The 19,289-nt window shown below is 47.3% G+C and overlaps 9 protein-coding genes across 9 annotated transcripts, besides 42 other annotated features; all 9 read right to left on the reverse strand.

Annotated features, from left to right (window-relative positions):
- Positions 1-19,289: part of a sequence feature (heterozygous, non-Esmeraldo-like haplotype) that runs on past both edges of the window.
- Positions 71-1,249, reverse strand: Tc00.1047053511245.79 (hypothetical protein, conserved; the record flags this gene model as incomplete). The annotated part of the gene is made up of 1 exon (XM_812979.1): positions 71-1,249. The coding sequence occupies one exon, from the start codon at positions 1,247-1,249 to the stop codon at positions 71-73; it is 1,179 nt and encodes a 392-aa protein (XP_818072.1).
- Positions 1,600-2,670, reverse strand: Tc00.1047053511245.90 (hypothetical protein, conserved; the record flags this gene model as incomplete). The annotated part of the gene is made up of 1 exon (XM_812964.1): positions 1,600-2,670. One exon carries the CDS (start codon positions 2,668-2,670, stop codon positions 1,600-1,602), a length of 1,071 nt encoding a protein of 356 aa, XP_818057.1.
- Positions 2,840-2,868: a microsatellite.
- Positions 3,055-4,077, reverse strand: Tc00.1047053511245.100 (hypothetical protein, conserved; the record flags this gene model as incomplete). Its single annotated transcript, XM_812965.1, has 1 exon — positions 3,055-4,077. The coding sequence occupies one exon, from the start codon at positions 4,075-4,077 to the stop codon at positions 3,055-3,057; it is 1,023 nt and encodes a 340-aa protein (XP_818058.1).
- Positions 3,704-3,741: a sequence feature (CT-rich).
- On the reverse strand, positions 4,436-7,423 carry Tc00.1047053511245.110 (hypothetical protein, conserved; the record flags this gene model as incomplete). The annotated part of the gene is made up of 1 exon (XM_812966.1): positions 4,436-7,423. One exon carries the CDS (start codon positions 7,421-7,423, stop codon positions 4,436-4,438), a length of 2,988 nt encoding a protein of 995 aa, XP_818059.1.
- Positions 5,830-5,881: a sequence feature (CT-rich).
- Positions 7,567-7,586: a microsatellite.
- Positions 7,628-7,672: a sequence feature (A-rich).
- Positions 7,887-7,923: a sequence feature (AT_rich).
- Positions 8,255-8,764, reverse strand: Tc00.1047053511245.120 (hypothetical protein, conserved; the record flags this gene model as incomplete). Its single annotated transcript, XM_812967.1, has 1 exon — positions 8,255-8,764. One exon carries the CDS (start codon positions 8,762-8,764, stop codon positions 8,255-8,257), a length of 510 nt encoding a protein of 169 aa, XP_818060.1.
- Positions 8,779-8,809: a microsatellite.
- Positions 8,871-8,897: a microsatellite.
- Positions 9,179-9,318: a sequence feature (CT-rich).
- Positions 9,907-9,966: a sequence feature (A-rich).
- On the reverse strand, positions 10,063-10,932 carry Tc00.1047053511245.130 (fatty acid elongase, putative; the record flags this gene model as incomplete). Its single annotated transcript, XM_812968.1, has 1 exon — positions 10,063-10,932. The coding sequence occupies one exon, from the start codon at positions 10,930-10,932 to the stop codon at positions 10,063-10,065; it is 870 nt and encodes a 289-aa protein (XP_818061.1).
- Positions 11,260-11,285: a sequence feature (AT_rich).
- Positions 11,531-11,592: a sequence feature (A-rich).
- Tc00.1047053511245.140 (fatty acid elongase, putative) lies at positions 11,629-12,468 on the reverse strand (the record flags this gene model as incomplete). Its single annotated transcript, XM_812969.1, has 1 exon — positions 11,629-12,468. The coding sequence occupies one exon, from the start codon at positions 12,466-12,468 to the stop codon at positions 11,629-11,631; it is 840 nt and encodes a 279-aa protein (XP_818062.1).
- Positions 12,612-12,631: a microsatellite.
- Positions 12,701-12,737: a microsatellite.
- Positions 12,980-12,999: a microsatellite.
- Positions 13,092-13,170: a sequence feature (A-rich).
- Positions 13,244-13,268: a microsatellite.
- Positions 13,328-13,365: a microsatellite.
- Positions 13,454-13,474: a sequence feature (AT_rich).
- Positions 13,977-13,997: a sequence feature (AT_rich).
- Positions 14,065-14,093: a microsatellite.
- Positions 14,161-14,205: a sequence feature (CT-rich).
- On the reverse strand, positions 14,226-15,128 carry Tc00.1047053511245.150 (fatty acid elongase, putative; the record flags this gene model as incomplete). Its single annotated transcript, XM_812970.1, has 1 exon — positions 14,226-15,128. One exon carries the CDS (start codon positions 15,126-15,128, stop codon positions 14,226-14,228), a length of 903 nt encoding a protein of 300 aa, XP_818063.1.
- Positions 15,351-15,401: a microsatellite.
- Positions 15,406-15,441: a sequence feature (AT_rich).
- Positions 15,721-15,747: a microsatellite.
- Positions 15,837-15,862: a microsatellite.
- Positions 15,862-15,884: a microsatellite.
- Positions 15,944-15,995: a microsatellite.
- Positions 16,073-16,092: a microsatellite.
- Positions 16,255-16,305: a microsatellite.
- Positions 16,310-16,366: a microsatellite.
- Positions 16,560-16,604: a sequence feature (A-rich).
- Positions 16,749-16,788: a microsatellite.
- On the reverse strand, positions 17,043-17,906 carry Tc00.1047053511245.160 (fatty acid elongase, putative; the record flags this gene model as incomplete). Its single annotated transcript, XM_812971.1, has 1 exon — positions 17,043-17,906. The coding sequence occupies one exon, from the start codon at positions 17,904-17,906 to the stop codon at positions 17,043-17,045; it is 864 nt and encodes a 287-aa protein (XP_818064.1).
- Positions 17,909-17,948: a sequence feature (CT-rich).
- Positions 18,091-18,125: a microsatellite.
- Positions 18,163-18,252: a sequence feature (T-rich).
- Positions 18,254-18,278: a sequence feature (AT_rich).
- Positions 18,402-18,426: a microsatellite.
- Positions 18,557-18,579: a microsatellite.
- Positions 18,673-18,709: a sequence feature (AT_rich).
- Positions 19,035-19,072: a sequence feature (T-rich).

Consider the following 19,289-nt stretch of genomic DNA (forward strand, 5'->3'; position numbering starts at 1 on the left):
CAAGCACACATACACATGCGGGAAAACAGGAAGAAATGGAGACAACGCAACACCTCGCTCCGTCTCCAGTTTATTTTTTTTCAGATTGCGATGAAGACACGGCAACAGCAGCAGAATGGGGATCACACCACGATGTCCGGTTATTGGCGTTGCGACTTCGAAGGCAACGTGCGGCAGCATCACGTGATGCCGCCACCGCTGCTTTTGCAGTCACATCGTCATCGGAGGCCGTCAAGCGCCATTGTGCCGCGCAGCGATCATACAGCACGACATTCACTGCCGCCGCGAGGTTTAAACTGCCTTGTGTGGGGAGAAACACTGCGGAGTGACAGCGAGCAAGTACCTCTTGTCGGATCGATCCATCTTCTGGACCAAACAGATAAACAACCAAATTTGGCAACGTGCATCGACTCCGTTTTCTGGCACCGCCATCCAGGGCGTGGAGGCACGGATGACGGTATAACGGCAGTGGGGTGGCACCATCAATCATATCCACCGCAACAACGACAGCCTCAAAGGAAGTAGCGCCCTCTAGCACCTCAAATAGGTTTGTTATGTCGGGGATAGCAACATATGGGCTACTAAACCCAGCTGCCTGTGTGTCTGTCACCGGACGATGCTTCAGCGCCGCCAGTAGACGAGTGCCAGAGAAGATGAGACCCGAGTACCCAAAGCAGCCAATAGCGCGCAGAATACCACCCAAATTGGCGGGTGTCTTGGGATTTTCAACGGCGACAAACACGCGCACGGGGAATTCACCGCTACCACCATTGTTCGCCTTGCCACTGTCTTCTGTGGATTCCTCAAAGAGCAGTTGCTGCAGTGCGTCCAATGCCTTCCTTCCTTCTTCACCGCTGACGCTCGAGTGCGGGTCGTTGTTCGGTGCGTAGCGTATCAGACCCACCCGGCATGGCTCGACACCCGTGATGGGTGCCGTCCCCGAGGAAGAAACGCCCTCCAGGTGTTCGGCGAGGATGAAGAACGACGGCCGCCCCGTGTGTGCATTGGTTGGAACCCTCAGAACAGAACCACAGCGAGTGCATCGCCATGATGCAGCCACTGCACCCTTTGAAACTGATCCTTTGTTATTCACGCGGAGCGCTCGAGAGGCGCTGCTACTTCGCCCTTTTCCCCCCTCCTCTTCAAACTGTACGGCATCCACCACATCGTGGACAGCAGCCGTGGCAATAAACTCCGGCACAAAGAACGACTTTGCCCATGCAGTTTTCATTCCCCATTGCCTTCCCATGTGGTTCCGATGTATTTATTTTGCTTCCTTGTCCCCCCCGTATTCAAACCTGGAGCCTCGAACAGCGACCGGCTCGTCCTTCACTGCGCGCCCCTTTCACAAAACATTGTGGAGGATGACAACAGGGGGTAGTCACGTGGGGGACGCAAGGAAGAAAGAGAGAGGAAAGAAAAGAAACCCAAGGCGTTAGCCAGCACGAAACACCAACAATGACGGGGTGATGCGGCAAATAGAAGAATTCACGTCGCTATGGGCTAGTCGTCGCCTTAAGCGGAGGTCCATTGCCTTCATGGGGATTAAAAACAACAAAATTGCATCGCAAACACCACGGCATCTTGTCTCTCCATGTGTCATACCCCTCGACGACCCTGCACATACGGCAGCGCGAGTGGCACGCTGTGCACGGAGCCACGGCCCAACTCCTTGTATTCTCCCACACATCGCAATGTTTTCTTTGACTTCTTATGTCTTCTTAACCGCACCCTTTTGTTCTCATTTGTCGGGTCATCATCCTTCACTTCACTCTGGTCCTTTCCGTCCTCTCCCTCATCAGGCCTGTCATCATCGGCGAAGGTGTGAAGCAGTAGTTTTGACCGTCGTGTCACAAGTCGCCTCTGCCGCATCTTCGCAATGTCATATAGCAGGTCTGGGGCCATCAAGTAGCGGTCCAACTCAAGTGACTCAAGGGCTTCTTGTTGCTCCATCTTCAGCAGCGCCGCCTCATCCTTGTTCACCATCTTCGTTGCCTCGTGATATTTGTCGTTCACCACCTCTGTAAAGTAAATACGGCTGCGGTAGTCGTCCGGTTCAAAATTCAAATCGTTCAGCAGATAACCCGCAAGGGCATCCGAGGTGAGTTGAATGATGGGAGGGCCGCAGACAATGCCCGTGCGACGTCCAAAAGGGATGTGCATGCGTGCAACAAAAGGTGAAGTGACATTTGGCACCGCCGATGTCATATCTTCTTCCTCGTACTCCTTGCTGTTTGCATTCCCTTCCGTTCCATTATCCTGTGTAGCCTCGGGTGGGGGATCGATACCCGCGTGCTCCGCCACTTGGTGAAGAAACTGCATCACCTCCTCATGCAGCCATGTTCGCGGCATGTTGTGGAGACGGACGGTGCGGACCGTTCCGCGAAAAGACCGTGACGAAGAGGCTTCTTCCTCATCATTGTGACCGGCGGCGGAAAGAACAGAATGCACCGCACCTGAACTTCCCTCAGGAGAGGCAGACGGAGGGGTCGTGGTGCCGTGCCACCGCAGCGACACTCGCATGGCAAATGTAGAAACAACACTTTCGCTTCTGGAGCACATCCCAAACGCATGACCGCCGTGAGCACCCACCTGCACAGAATGCCGCAGTCGTAGAGGCCACAGTGGCGGGCTAACAATGCTCCTACAGCCCGACCACACGGAGCGCATTTTTTCCTTTCTTTTCAAACCTGCCACTTAAAAAACAAAGTGATGGGAGATTTATTATTGCCTCACGCCATGACACAAGAGGCGGCGAGAAATCCACATTTATTGCGAATACACCACCACCAGCAGCAGCAGCAGCCAAACACCATCGCAAATAATAAAAGTAAACTTGACACACACACACACACACACACACACACAAAACAAACAAAAAACAACAACAGCAAAAACAGAGACATTTGCACAAAACGGCAGGAAAAACAAAATAAAACTCAGAATGAAGTCATTTAATGGTCTCTTCTTTCTTTTTTTTGCTCCGTCCCTTCACATGTCTCATGATTTCGAGTTAAGGAAAGAAAAACACACACACACACAAAAAAAAAATAGTCATACAGGTCGCTGCGGTAAACTCGCAGGGTGAGGGACGTGCGAAAGTAGCAGTGCGCTGGCGGGAACAGAAAACAACCCGCTGGGAACCGATGGGCCCTCAATTTGTGACGGCTCGTTCTGCAGCTGCAACCGGATTTGCGCAGCGTACTTCTTGAAGGTGTCGTGATTATAAGCGGGGGCCGTCATCTTGCGGGACCGTATCCCGAGGTGAAACGGCCGCGGTATCGTCACTCGCGGGTTCCACGTGGAGGGGTCCGCGTAACGACGGGCCTCTTCATCCTCCGCGCGCTGCTTCCGCTCACGCATCTCCCGTGCCTCCCGCATCCGCTGCAGAAAGCCATCCACGCCATTCACCTCCTCGACACGATTCGATAAGTCACGCTCAATGCTGCCGCCACGAGCCAGCGATTCGCGCGGCTGGAATGGACACTCCGCCTGTTCCCGCAGCAACGCCTCGTAGACGGCCTGTAGATGTTTGGCATCCCGTCTTTCCTGCCATAACATCAGCCGGCAAAGTAAATGTTCCCTGCGGTCCACACCGCCAGCGTTGCTGCGTCGAGACGACGTAGAACGTGTAGGGTGGAGAATGCGATCGGCGTTGAAAATTCCAACTGGCGGGGAATGTTTTTCCTGGGATGCCCTCATCTCTTCTTTCTCTTCTTCTTTCTCTTCTTCCTCTCCCTCCCGCTGCGGTGGTGGCGGAAGACTACTTTCATCGTACGGAGGTTCCCCACGCAGGATGCTCTCCACCAGGGCCTCAATATCACCTTCCTCCTCGTCATCATAATCAACACCACCGCCGCTGGTGAGGACATCTTGACGATTTCCATCTACTTCACTACACTTGTTATTGTCTTCACCGATGAGCTGCGGTGTCGAGAAACTGCCCATGTGCTGCGGGTGCGTGTCATCATTGTTGTCACCAGAAAACACGGATCCTTGCCTGGCTGCTACGGGAATCCCCAAGTAATGATCCACCAGCTCGTCAATGTCCACATTATTCCCTCCCACCTCCGCCATGTTCTTACCCACTGCCAGTGGAGTCAACGCTCTTCTCACCTTTCCAGTCAGAACGGCATGGCCCACATGTACACAATTTGTTATGTAAGGGGAAAAAGAAAGAAAAAAAAAGTGTCGTATCAAATTTATTCATCATTCATGCACATTGAACATAAGGAACATAAAAAACACACACACATACACACACATACTCTTTCTCTCTCCATTTCCGCAAATAAATATATGCAAATCTTGAATTACGCCAGTTGAAATATTCACAAAGCAAACGGTTGACAAGTCGCATAATAGCATCACAAGGAATTCTGCTTTTTTTTTTTTCCATTTTGTTTGTATTTTCCCATTTTGTTTTAAAAGCTACTCACCTGCAATGCGGGCAGCGAGCCCCCGCCAGGCATGCCTTGTGGTACCGCGTGCCGCATTCTCCACACGCCACGACATCCCTCCTCCTTTCGCTATCACCGCGAACGAGTTGCATCGCCACACGTGCCAGCCGGAGAAGTGGCGCGTCCTCCTCTTCGCCCGGCACAACTGCCCCCCTTTCGAGAAGCCGCACACCGACCACCTCGGCGTCCACAAGAGGCAGCCGCGCCCCCTCGTCTCGCTCCTCACACAACTCACAGACTGTCGTCGCTCGCGCCACGCAGGTGGGGCAGTCGCGATGCAAATGCTGCTCCATCACCCGAATCTGCGTTGCCAGGTAGCCGAGAAAGTCCTGCCGTTCATTTTCCTTCGATGCGTTGGTCGACACCGTTGTGGAAATGGAATGCGCCAAGCTCGAGTCACTCTCGACGGACGCCAATGACGCTCCCGCTTCTCCTCTTGCAACAACCGGTGATGACTCATGACGATGCTTCGTGTGCTTCTCCTCCAGTTCTGCAACGGCGACGGTCCTGTCCAAATTCCACGACGTCAAAAGACGTCCAAATGACACGGCACTCATAACGTTTCCAACGGTTGCTGCCACGAACGATGGCTCAATGAGCATTGAGCCTATTCGACTTGTCACCCCATCTAACGGCCCCAAAACATTGCCACCGCGTAGCTCCCGCAACGCAGTACCCACATCTTCACTGTACTTCAACCCACTTAAATCACTGAGGGAATAATTGACGTCCGTCTCGGCGTAGTAGGTTTGTAGCAACATCGCCAATTTATCCGAGAGGGGCTCCGTACAGCCCCGTACCATCTGTGCACACAGGAGGAACCAGTGGCGAAGCACCTTCGCTAGTTGCACAGAATCCCGCGACGCGACTGAATGAAAGCACCGCTGCTTCATCCTTCCCTCCCCCGACTCCACAGTGTACCATGGCTTGCTCCAATTCTGTTGCAGCCACTCGTAGTCGCGTTTACAGACGCCCCGAGGCGTGAAGCACCACGAATTTAAAACGAGAAACGGCAACACTGCCACTTGCTTCACATGGCATTCACGGCAATAAATTTGTGTACAGTAGTGACATCGATGTGGCTTATTAATCCGAAAAAGCCCCGATCTGACCGTACCACCCAACGCAATGCCACACCCAGGGCAGAGGTATGCTTGCCGCCGCAATTGCAGTGAACGAGGGAACTCTAAGGGTGTGAGCACAATAGGCCCGGTAGCCCCAGTAGCACCTGCACTCGTAACAGCCCCATAAATCGCATGCTGGCGTTCCTGGAGCAGCTGCTTCTGTCGGAGCTTTTCATACTGGGCAATTTTCAGCTTGGCTGCTGCACGTGACGCCGGCGTGTCTGGAATAGGCTTCGTTGCTATCATCCTTCTCCTCCTCTTCCCATCTTCTTCTTCTTCCTCTTCCTCCTCCTCTTCTCCGTCTGCCTTGCCATAAATGACCTCGATAAGGTTGAGCAGGCGGGACTGCACCGCCGCAGCACTGGGAGCTTCCTCTTCACATGTCGCACCGCCACATTCCGTCACAGAAGCCATGACAAGCTCGTTGTAAATTTTCCTCGTCCCATGAAGAACATGGACGAGCATTTCTAGTTTCTCCTTGTAGTCCTCCTCCAACTCCGCAAGGCCACACTCACGCAGCTGTACACTTTCCTCCTTCTGCCGTACTTCCTCTCGGGCTCTTTCGAGTTGCTCCTGTGCATCCAACAATTCCACAAATGTCATGAACGATGAGGGGTGCTCTGTGTTTGTGCTGACACTTTGAGAGGAGAGTTTTCCATCGCTTGCCACTCCACACTTGAGGGAAACAGGCTTCGCTTGCGTCATCAATCTCGTACAATTACTACCATTCATAACACCTTTCTCCACCACCTCTTCTTCCCTGCCAACTATCTCTTCATGGGGATCACCACACACATCATTTTTCAGGGTCTGTGTGGATGCATCAGCGACGTAGCAATATTCATCCCCATCCCAGTAACAATGCCTATTGGCGCATGTCGTGCGGTCACACGTATGCCCAAGCATTCCTACGGTGCACACCGTGCTGCGTTGCGAAAGCATGATGTCCTTCAGACGTGACCACAGCGGCATAACAGCATCGGATGCTTCTTCCTCTTCTGTACCGTCCCCCGGCACAGGCACGCATGTCGTCGATGACACGTTAATTTTTTCTTGCGATGCATCGCCTTCGCTCGCACATTCCGCAGCAGCAGTCGATACACGCCGTTTCTTCCGTTTCCGACGGTGCAGCCTCAATCGTTCCACGTGTACTTCCCGTGGCACCTCACGAAATAACGGCAACGCCTCCGCTAAAGAAAAGTCGTATTGCACCGCCACACTTTTCCCTTCCATCGACCCGGCTCCATTTGGGCTCGGATGCCACACCCTTAGAAGGAGCGACAGCAGTTGCATCACATAACCCCCATTCAAGAAGGTTGTGTGTGGCCCCAAGGACTCCTTCAATCGTCGCACCCGCTCCGCTCCAAACTGGGAAAAATCACCCGTTTTTTCTTTCCCTTCACCCACCGCCATAATTTGTTCCTGCCCAACAGTTCCGGTGGCATCCTTGACGATTGGCCCTACCAGCAGCAGCGCGGCCGTTTCATACAGGGAGTCCGCGGTGTTGAGACTATGCACCACCCAGCAGCGAAATGCATCCGCAGCCTCCGGCCGCCGTACCCGCAGTGTTTCCTCCATTGGGAAATGCGTCTTGTGCTTCCGTGGGAGGTGGTGGAGCAGCGGCACCGCAACGCCCTCAAAAAAGGCCTCGGCACCCAGCAGTGGTTCGGGCGTGAAGGCCTCCTCGATACCGTTAAGAAGACGTGCGACAAGGGCAGGCGCCACGGCCAGCGTCAGAGAAATTGTCGAGAGCGACAGAGACGATCTCTGTTGCTGTTCATGAGCGAAGACTTTGATGTCCCGCACCGCATGCTCCAAAGACACAAGTGTGGGAAACATCTTTTTTCTTCTCGCCCTTGTTTTTTTTTTTTTAAATTTCCTCCGTGTGTGTGTGTGTGCGCCACGGCCCTCCCCTCTTCCCTCAGAAAAGGGCAGCAGCAAAGACACTCGCAGATGACGCTAAATTAATAATAGCAATAAACCACACACACACACACACACAACAACAAAAGAGAAGGGGGCCCACAGCTGCACACTACACGCAAAAGAGAGAAAAAAGAAAAAAAAAAAAGAATGAAAAAAAGAAAAGATTCACACGACATGAACGACAAACAAACAAACAAACACGCACATGTCTACTCCAAAGGAATCTCTCTCCGACGGTACACATAAATTCCTACACAAAAGCAATCGAACGCACACGTAAAAAGTTGAATACTCATTGCGCGGATCGGGGAGGTCAAAGAAAAATGAGAAAATAAGTGTGATGGAAAAAGCAGTCATTATATTCACAAGGAAACGCAATAATAATAAATAATAAATAATTAATAATAATAAAAGACGCACGCAACCGACATGCACAAACACACAGGAATTGGAAAAACGCTAAAACAAAATAACACAAAAACGATTTTACTCGCTTCGGTTTGCATTCTATCTCTTTTTTTTACCGCCTCAAACCCAACCAGAAGGGACTTGCAATGCGCACATTGCCACTTTACGGCCATGCCAACTGGATGAGATAGTGGGGCAAGGGAAAGCCCTCACATTCCTACCATGTGTACACACACAAAAAAGGCAACTACATATAGATATAGATAGATAGATATATACTTAAAGAACAAAGTAATAATAGTAAAAAGGAGGAAGGATGGAAACATGGCCAGTGTCCTAAAGTATTCGCGTCCCCACAACCATCACCATGGATTGTTGCTCTCGTTGTCGCCGCCGCTGCTGTTTTTGCCGTGGACTTTCCTCCTCGTCATTCGCAGCTGTGTTTTTATTCACCGTCACCATCTCGTGCTCCTCTTCCTCGCGAGACTTGTGTCGTTCCGGCCCCTCCGCCTCCTGCATAAGCCCACCCTTCTTTGAGCTCCCGTGCGGGTACGTGACGTAGATGGTCTTGCTGGACAATTCCCCGTTCAGGCCCATAATAAACGGATTATCCACACGTGGCAGCAGCGGCTGCGGGATGTCCGTCACGGTGGCACAGCAGGGACAGAGAAACGTCAGTGTGTTGACGGGCACAAGAATGGATTGACCACAACAGCCGCACTCAAGATGCATGTTCTGCGCCGCGTTCACGGTGTTGCAGTTGCGGCAGCGACAGCTGATGGCGCCTAGCGGGTAGCTGATGATCTTTCGACACCCCGCACAGACCAACTCCCCAAGAAACATCATGTCTTCTCCTCGTTTCTCTCTCTCCCTCTCTCTCTCTCTCTCCCTGTGTGTGTGTATGTGAAGTCCCCTCCCCCAACCCCAAACTGTTTCTCTCGGCAAATCAGAAAATAATAATAATAATAATAATAATAATTTCCTAAAGCGTTCTTCCTTTTCCCCCGTGGCGGAGTGCGGAGGCCACGACCAAAACACTTCAGCTACTACCGCTCCTACGCGTAGAACCGCCAGCCCTCCAAAAAAAAAAAAAAAAAGACAGAAGGCACACAACACAGAAAGAGAAAGGGGTAGAAAGAGATACATGACACGGAGAGAAAAGTAGGCGGTGTTTAAAAAAAAAGGGTGTGCGCAGACAGACAGGCAGAGAAACACACATGAACACAACAACGAGGCAGAAACAAAACACACGCACACTGCCTCTCTCTCTCTCTCTCTTCTGCTTACTAAGTGTATTCCCCTTCTTCTTCTTTTTCCCCTCTATTCCTTTCATTTTTTATTTTTCTTCCCTCCCCCCTCTCTCTCTTCTTTTTTCCCTCCTATTATTTGTTTCACCCTCTTCACACACACATCCCCCTGCGTTACACGTGGCACCATTGCAGAAGGCATGGAGGGGTGGGGGAAACAAAAGACAACAACTGAAAACAAATGGCGAGGAAGTCACCAAAATGACATCCCCTCCCAAAAGCACACACACACACACAGAGAGAGAGAGAGAGAGACGCAATCACCAAAAACAAACAAACAAACGGATAACTGCGTTTTTTCCTCCCCCTTTCCCTCTTATAAACCCCTCCCTCCCCCCAATAATAGTAATAATAAGTAAATAAAGCTCACATCAAAACAAAACACACACGTTAATTGCCATCGAACACCCCGTAAGAAAAAAAAGGACATGCATGGAATACGCTGGACAGCTGCCATCGTGTGGCCACCGCTTGTTCCCAGCCGCCCAGTCAACACTTTCCCTTCCTTCCCTCCTCTTCTTTTCCGATGCATATTCGTTCCTTCCCCCTCCCCACCACCAACTCTCAACTATCTCAACTTTCCTCCTTCTATTCACCCGTGCAGACGCAGCGAAGAAATAAATTAATGATAGTTAATAATTGACAGTGTGTGTGGGGATCGGGAAGGATAAAAGTACCTGTAAAACAACAACAAGAAAATAAAACAAAACAAAAAACCAAAAAACCAAAAAAAAAAAAGAAGGGGTAGAGTCATTTGACAAGAGAGATGTGACCCCTTTCTTCTCCTCTCCCCCTTTTCCCCAGCCTGCACAATACCACTCCAGTCACCTGCACACCTCAGCTAGACTTTTTCAAGGAGCCATTGGCATGGGTAGCGACTGGTGCCCATCGTGGAAGCACGTGTGCCTTCACGAACATTTCCGAAAAGAGATAGAGATAACTGGCATACATCAGCAGTTGAATACGCATGTTTGACCATGTCATGCCGCAACCACGGCCATCGTGGCTCTCTTGCATCGCATACAATGTGACGAAGCAGCCCATGACCATCTGCAAGATTTGCAAGATGGTGATGTAAGGTGCCCACGGACGCACAACGTGTTTGTAACCCATCTCCGCAATAGCAAAGTACAAGTACATGATGGAATGCACGCTGTAGTTCATAGCCGCCACCCAAATGTATCCTGAGCTTCCAACACAGTAAGTGTGCCACGAGAAGAGCAACACCGTGACATGGTGGTACCAGTGAAGGAACGGCAATGTCGACTTCCCTTGAAGCACCAAAAATATGGTGTCCATCAACTCAGGAATCTTGGAAAGAGCAAACACGCCTATCCAAAACCCTACATCCGTCGTGTAGAATTCCTTATCGTTAAATGTGCAGGTTGCCTCATAGAATCCCTTGTTCATGATGTTCCTGACAAGGGTGGGCGTGACAGTGCTCGTGCCAAATATGGAGAAGACAGAGAGGGATAAATTCCACAACACCATGGCACGACGTACCGCCTTGGACCCACCGCCACCTGCACCACCTTGCCTTGCGGGTGCTACAGATGTTGCCCCATCGCGGCCCGTAATTTTCGCAAAGAGTTTTGGTCCAGTGAAAACAAATGCGAGGTAAATGCCAGAAATATACCCCACCACATCCACATTCCGAATCATCCAATCGCGGACTGCGTAACCGTCCCAATTCTGCACAAATTCCATTTTCCTGAGTGATAAAATGGCCTCCCTCTCCCTCTCTCTATAAATGTGTGTGAGTATTATAAATGTGGTTGTAGGTTAAGGATGCCTTTAGGGATAAATGCTTCTTGCTCTTGTGTCCGCTGCACAGCAGATTGCGGTAGTCAAACTCTGCAGAAAATGTAAAAAATGTTTGAGGGACCAATTGCAGGAGGTGCCACACACACACATACACGCCACAATCCACACAATGACAGATATGCAAGTTTACACACATAAAACAACAACAACACGCATCAGAAAAGTTCTCCCACAGCGGTTCCGCTCTTCGTTCAGTTCTGTTTTCTCTTCTTTTTATTTTATTTTATTTTTTTATTCGACAGGCACGTCCCTCCCCCTTTATGCATGGAAAAACATACACACACAAAGATGCATATATGTATGTATATATATAGCTTCCCGCATGTATCCCGTTAAGTCATCAGGCAAGAACTTCAGGACCGCCACTTTCTCTCCTTTACGACAAACCAAACAAACAAACAAACAGGATGCAAATAACAACAAAAAAGAAAAGAACTTGCCTTTTTTTTTTTTATCTCTCTTTTATTTGCCTCCTTCTCGTACAAAAATAAAAAACAAAAACTAAACACCAACAAAACAAAACAACAACCAAAAAAACAACAATTACTCTTCCCCTCTATGTGCATGAACACACGCAAGTCACACATTCTTCCCTGCGGCTGTCGGGTTGGCCACGGGTTTCTTTGGCCTCGCGTAGGAATTCATGAACATTTCCGAAAAGAGGTAAAGGTAGCTCATGTACATGATCACTCCCATCCGTGCGTTGGCCCTGGAGACATGACACCCCGGCGCGGCTCCCTCCGGCGTCGTGTACACTTTGTACGCCGAGTACGTCGTCACCAGACTTCCAACCACCATTTGCAAAATCTGCAGCATCGTAATAAACGGTGCAAATTTCCGCATCGTCTTCTTAAAGCCACAAGCGCACATCGCAAAGTAAAAGTACATGATGAAATGCACCGTCAGATTCATCGCGGCAAACAGTGCCATTGTACTGGTGTGATCGCAGTATGTATGCCATGAAAATATCAACACCGTGACATGATGGTACCAGTGCAGAAACGGCGGGGCTTTCCCCTGCAACAGCAGAAACACGGTATCGACAAGCTCCGGTACCTTTGACAGCGCAAACATACCGATCCAGAACCCCGTGGAGGAGCGATAAAACATCTCATCATTTTTGTCACATAACGCCCGCAGCATGCCACACTGGGATATCCTCGTCAGAAAGGCCGGCACCACAACAATCATGCCAAAGAACGAGAACGCCGACAACAGGAGGTTCCAGACAATGATGGCGTAGCGAAGAAGCCCCGAGTTGCTCACACGGTTCGTTTCCCCGTTCAGGCGCCTCACCACAGCGGGCCCTTTCCACACAAGTGCCAGATAACCGAGGCTCAGGTAGCCAAGAACATCCACGTTCTCTAGCATCATTCTCTTAACGGCATAGCCGTCGTAGTCTTCAACGTACGGAAACATTGCTTTTTTTTTGTTTTTTCCTTTTAACCGTTCCACTCTATCTTGAAGTGGGCGTGAGAGACAAATGGATGCTTCTCCCTTCTTCCACTCAACTCACCCCCCGAAAAAGACGTACACGCACAATAAATCGCTTTAGGGCTTGAAACAACAACAACAACAACAAAAATGGAATAGCGCCGGCTTTTTTCTCTCTCTTTTTTTTTTTTCTCTTCCACGCACCGACAATGGAGGCAACCAACCAACCAACCAACAAACAAACAAACAAACAAGAAGAGGCATGCATAGGCAGACACATGCAATACACAAGCATTCCTTGTCTGTGGGCACACGCACACACACACACAATGAGGGGAGAGAAGGGACAAATAAAGAAAGGGAAATATCATATCATATTTGAAGGAGAGACAGATGGCAATGGAAAGAGAGACGACATGAGAGATCGCAGTGTCGTGCACCGCGGTTCACGTCGACAATCATAATAATCACACTAACCATTGAAACAAAAGAAAAAAACAACAACAACAACAACAAGAGAAAAGTGTAGGGATTTGTCAGGGAGTGAGGAGTCAACGGTCTTTCATGCACGGTGCCACCTCCAACACCCCCACCCCTTGACCAAATTTAAAGCAAAAAAAAAAAAAATAAAAGGAAAGGGCACAAGGGGTTAAAAGAAAAAAAAAGAATATATAAATAACAGAAGAGCCATAAAGCCAATACACAGACATACACATGAATAGACGAAATATGCAGTTAAATACCACGGCCTCATTTCACTAGCCAGCCAGCCAGCCAGCCAGTCATTGGCACCTCCTCATTTCAATCCCGCTGCCATTCTGCATATTTCCCCGTCAGTGTACTCAAAAAAAAAAAAAAAAATAAAAAAAAAAATAAATAAAACACTCATACTTTTGCTTCCTTTTCTTTTCTCCTTCTTCTTCCTCCTCACCTCAGTTCAGTTTCACCAAAAATAAGAGCATGTATAATGTATAATATATATAATATATATGTATGTATGGAGAGAAGTAGCAAGGCTATTGAAGGGTTAGGGTGAGGGCCACCACGTGTAAATGCGAGGCAAGAAAAACAAAACATCAAAAAAAAAGAGAATTCATGCACATTGCATGCAGGCAAAAGAGACAGGGAGTTGTGTTGCAGAAACACGGTAGCCAAGCATACACACACACAAGGTGTTGTTTTTTTTGCTCTGCACACGACGTCGACATCATACAGCATTACTTCCTCCCCTCCCTGCTTGCATGCCCCTTTTTTTTCCTTTCCTCACAGCCGCGGATCCAACACCTCCTCGCCTTCCCGCCCTCCCCAACAAACACACAAACACGCAGACAAATATGCACGCACGCACACTTTTTGTGTGTGTCGGTGCGTGACAATCCATTCCTACTCTCCAATCCATAAATACAAATGAATATGTGCGTGGAAGCGTCATTTGGCAGCCTCCTTCGGCCCAATGAATACACACGAGCACACAAACACACATGCACAGACACATATAAAAATTTATTTTTATAGAAAAACACGCAGACAGAAAATACACCAAACTCACTTCATCTTCCCCTCCCTCAAAACAAACAAACAAACAATAATAATAATAATAATAATGATAAAACATGACACTGAAAGCAGCGAAGAATACAGAAATTTCCCACGCCTGTTGGATCCTGCATCGTCCAGCTCTCTCTCTCTCTCTCTCTCTCTGTCTTTTTTTTTTTTCTCTCTTTTCAAAATTATTTTTTCCTTTACTTCCCTTTTTTCTCCCCGTTCGCCATCCTCAGCGTTCGTGCCGCCGCGGGGCTGATGTAACTGCGATAGTACAGCTGCGAAAAGAGAAACAAGTAACTGACATACATCAGGAGTCCCATTCGCAAACTTGGATTATTGACGGCACAGAATTCACCCATAATCTGCTTCTTTACGTAAGTGTACAAAACGATAAGAGTCCCTGCCACCATTTGAAGAATTTGCATCATTGTAATGAGAGGGGCAATGGGGCGAATAACTTTGCGCATCCCACAGGCACAAATAAAGTAATAAAAGTACATGATGGAATGTACGCAGTAATTCATAGTCGCAAACCACAGTCCACTAGAGATGGTATACGCGTATGCATGCCAACAAAACAGCATCACAGTGGCATGATGATACCAATGTAAAAAGATCACTGGTTTCTTCTGAAAGACAAGAAAGACCGTGTCGATCATCTCTGGAATCTTAGAAAGAACAAAGGCAGCTACCCACAATCCAACAAAGCCGTCAAAGAAGATCTTATCGTTCCATGCGCAGGCCGAGTTATAAAAGCTGCCTGGCAATTTTGGTGGAGGGGCTTTAGGGCCCAAATTGGGGTCAGCCATCAGCCCACTGATGCGCGGTGACGTGAGGACTTCCCACAGTCGCGGTAAACAGTAGTACGCCCCGCATATAGAGAACACTGTGAGCAGCAGATTCCATAACATGTTCAGAAAACGCAGTTTTATAGGATTGCGGTGTGCCATGACGTTTTCAGGTACGTACAGTACAAGAATAAGATACAGCACCACCGCAACAGCAGGCACCTCCGTGTGATCACGCATCCAACTCCGTAGATGTTCGCCACGGAAGTCCGCCGCCCATCGGGTGTACGAGTCCATCCATGCAATTGCCATTTCCCAAAATATACACACAGACGCAGGGTTCTCCTTGTAGTGTAATATTATATACCACTCCTGCTCAAATAAATGCTCGCTTCGCACACACCCTGCTTTGCCCTGCCCTCCTCTTCACCCAAAAAGAAGAAGATATAAATATATATATATATGCACCCTGATTTGCTTCTCTTCGATTTATTTTAATTGGTAGCAAAAAGTTATAAGTCAAAAGTTTTTTCTTTTTTTTATTTAGTTATTTATTTAAGTTATTTATTTATTTTTTTTTTTATTCCCCTTTATATATATATTTTGTTTTCTTTTTTTTTTTTTTGACAGCTTTGGGCAAAAAGGTGACGCAAACAACGGAGAAAAAATGGCAAATGGACGCAGCCGCCCTCACACAACCCCCCCCCCCCTCCCTCCCACCTTCCAACCAAAACACACCGTCCATGCATACGTCCATATACAAATGCATGTAGGAGCCAGCAGGTGTCTTTTTTACACGCACGCATTGATCGATGAATGCAGGTGTAAAAAAAAAAAAAAAGGGAGGGAAGTTTGGCTGGAGGGTTGGGTGGGGAAGGAAGGCAGGAAGGAGAATTAGGAGAAGAAAACAAAAACAAAAACAAAAACGAAACGTAATTAATTTTTTTTATTCGCATCTAGCAGGCAGACGCATATAAATATAAAAATATCTCACACTCTATATATATTTGTATATAAAACCACACACACACACACACACACACACAGAGAGAGAGAGAGAGAGAGAGAAGAATAAGCACAGACATGCATACACATGCATTGCAACCGATTGCCCTCACCATCCACAGAAAAAAACAAAAAACAAAAAAAAAACAAAAAAAAGAAAAAAAGAAAAGGAAACAGGCATATAAAATAAAAATAAATGCATTTCAATACCTGAAGCCATTTTTTTACTTTATTTTTATTACCTCAGGTGGTTTTTTTTTTTTTTTTTTTTGTGTCGTTCGCATATTCATTCACATGCACATGCACACACACACGGAGAGAAAAAGAGAGAGAAAACAAAATAAACAACACGCAGAAGGACCAGGCATACACGCACATACACAATGCACACTGATGCCCAGATGTGTGGGAATCAACACCTCCACACAAACACAAACAAAAAAAAAAAAAACAAAAAAAAAAAAAGAAAAAAAAGGAAGAAGAAGCGGCTCCTCCTCCTCCTCCTCCTCCTCCTCCTCCTCCTCCTCCTCTCCCTCCTCCTCCTCACACATGCACTTTTAACCCCAACCCGCCCAACCATCCCCTCCTTTCACTTCCATTTCTTTTGACTGCAACTGCACCACGGACGTAAAGACTGGGGGAAAAGAAAAAAAAGAGAAAAATGAGAAAAGAGGGGCGGAAGTTCATTTTAAAAAAATGTATTTTATTTCTACCCGCTCGCACAGACAAAAACAACCAAAAAAAAAAAAAAATAAAATAAAAAAAATAATGAAACAAAATAAATGCATGCAACTCGTTTCCGTTTTTTATTTTATTTTTTGTTGTTTTTGAATGGCTGTATGTATGTGTGGCTGTGTGTTTTCATTTTTACCCTTTTGTGTGTTTTGCTCACGCACAACACCGCTTGACAGAATTGAAAAGCAGGAGAAAAAAAAAAAAAACAAAAACAAAAAAAACAACAAAAAAACCGCCCCCATCTTGCAGCCCAGCCAGCAACACATGCATGTCTCTTGTCCACGTGATACGACAAACAGACAAACAGACAGAAAAGAAAAAAACTGTTGTGCGTGGGGGGGAAAAAAAAAGGGAAAAACTACGGAAAAACAACACACACACAAAAGGAAGGAAACCACAAATAACACACAACCCCTCGCTTACCTCCAGACCCATCCCCCAACCACACCCCCACACCAATCGGCATCCAAAACGCTTGACTTGCCACTACGCCATCTTCTCGCCATTCCGCTTCTTCGACATTGCGTAAGCACTGGCGGTACCAGACGGCTTCACCTGTTTTTTCAGGTACAGCTTACCGAACAGCACGGCAAAGAGAAAAAAATAGCTGCCATACATCACAAGACCCAGACGAATGCTTGTGCGATCCACCTCGCAACCACTCTCACCCAGGTACGAATGGTAGGCTGTGTACAAAACGATAAGAGTCCCTGCCACCATTTGAAGAAGTTGCATCATTGTAATAAAAGGGGCAATGGGGCGAATAAATTTGCGCATCCCACAGGCACACATAAAGTAATAAAAGTACATGATGGAATGTACGCAGTAATTCATAGTCGCAAACCACAGTCCACTAGGAATAAGCGCGTGTCCGGCATGCCAACAAAAGATGGCAACAGTCAAGTGATGATACCAATGTAGAAAGATCACTGGTTTCTTCTGAAAGACAAGAAAGACCGTGTCGATCATCTCTGGAATCTTTGAAAGAATAAAATAAAAGACCCAAAATGCAAACTCCCCATCGTAGGCAACGCTTGAATCAAAAAAACATGTTGTCCGGTAGAACCCGCGTTCCCAATAAAGAGCGATCATGTTTTTGACACAGCTGTACGCCCCGCAGAAGGAAAAGAGACAAAGGCCAATATTCCAAAAGACAAAAGGCAGGCGTAAATTAAAGGGCTCGCGGTTCTTCATAATATGCTCAGGGACCATAAATACAAGAAGAATATATAAAACACAGCAGTAGACAAGGATGTCAGCCGAATCATCAAACACCACCGTTGCGAATTCTCCTTTAAAGTTATGAGGCACTTCACGAAGCCACTGGATTGTATTTAGAACGAAGTCCATGTTTTTTTTTTTTCTTCTTCTTCTTGTTGTTGTTGTTCTTTTCTAATAAAAATAAAAAGAACAAAAATATTTGGTTTATTTGTGAATGTTTCCTTTGATTCCTTAATTCTCTCTTCCCTTTTATTACCCCCTGCCACCCAGTGCACACACACACACTTCTTCTCTCCCTCTCCCTCTGGCGTGTCTTCTGCTGCCGCTGCTGCTGTTGTTGTTGTTGTTAAGATGTCTTGTTAACCTCAGTGTCAATGGGCTCACCTTCTTTTTTTTTTTTTTTTGGTTTTCCTTCAGTTGTTGTTATTTGCAATATAATGTTCTACTTTCTTTTTTTCCCTTTTTTTTTTTCTTTCAAAAAATAAATAAATAAATAAAAATGTTTTCTTTTCTTTTCCTTTTCTTTCGTCTTCTGAATGCCGTGTACGGGTGCCTAAGGTGTCGCTGCTTGTTGGTGGGCGAGGTTGCTGGCGATGCTGACAAAACGGGGGTATTATTATTATTTAGTAGTAGTAGTAGTGGTAGTGGTTCGGTAAGTAAGCACGTGGGTAAGTAGGAATGAGAGAGAAAAAAAAAAAAAGGAAAATTGTTGGTAATGAGTAAATAGGAAGAATTGTGGCTGCACAGCAATGCATGCACACACGCAGACAGAAAGAGAGAGACAGGCAGGCAGGCAGGCAGGGAGAGAGACAAAGGGAGTGAAGGGAAGAACGAGGGAAGTCAACAACACCAGCAGTGAATCAACCACAAACAAAAAGAGAAAATGCATCTTCACATATATATATATATAATAAAAATAAAATAAAAATTAACTTAATACGTGGTTTTATAAATAGATGTCATGTATGCATGAATGGTGGAATTCTCCACATCCCTCGCCGCTTTTCCCCGCGCCCCCGCCCCCGCATTTCACATTTTTTATTCTTATTTTTATTTTACTGCCGCCGCGTCACGGTTTCTTCTCCGTCCCCCTTTTTTCCCTCTCCTCAACCTCACCCCTTCTTCGTGGCAACAAAACACTCTACAAGAGGGTCGTCGTCCCTTTTTTTTTCTTCTGTGCTACAAGACTTTAACACTAGCAGAAGTGTAATGTATATATATGTATGTTTTCTTAGGTTTTGTTTGGTTCGCTTGATCTTCTTTCTTGTTTTCCTTTTTTTTTTTTTTTCTTCTTTCCATTAGAAAAAAATATTCCCTCCACTGCGTCGTCCATCATCATCGGCCTCAGTTGGTACCGTCGTCCAGGCTCAGTCACGCATGCGTGGCAGCGCCAACAAAAGACTCATGCAAGGGAGACACGCCCTACGCGTTTCGTCGTCGTCGTCGTCCTCCACGTTGTGACCGTCGGTTTGCGCTGCTCTCCGTGTCCATGGAGGAACTTCCAACACTCGA

This window comes from Trypanosoma cruzi, genomic scaffold (assembly GCF_000209065.1).
Source record: "Trypanosoma cruzi strain CL Brener 1047053517081 genomic scaffold, whole genome shotgun sequence".
NCBI lineage: Eukaryota > Euglenozoa > Kinetoplastea > Trypanosomatida > Trypanosomatidae > Trypanosoma > Trypanosoma cruzi.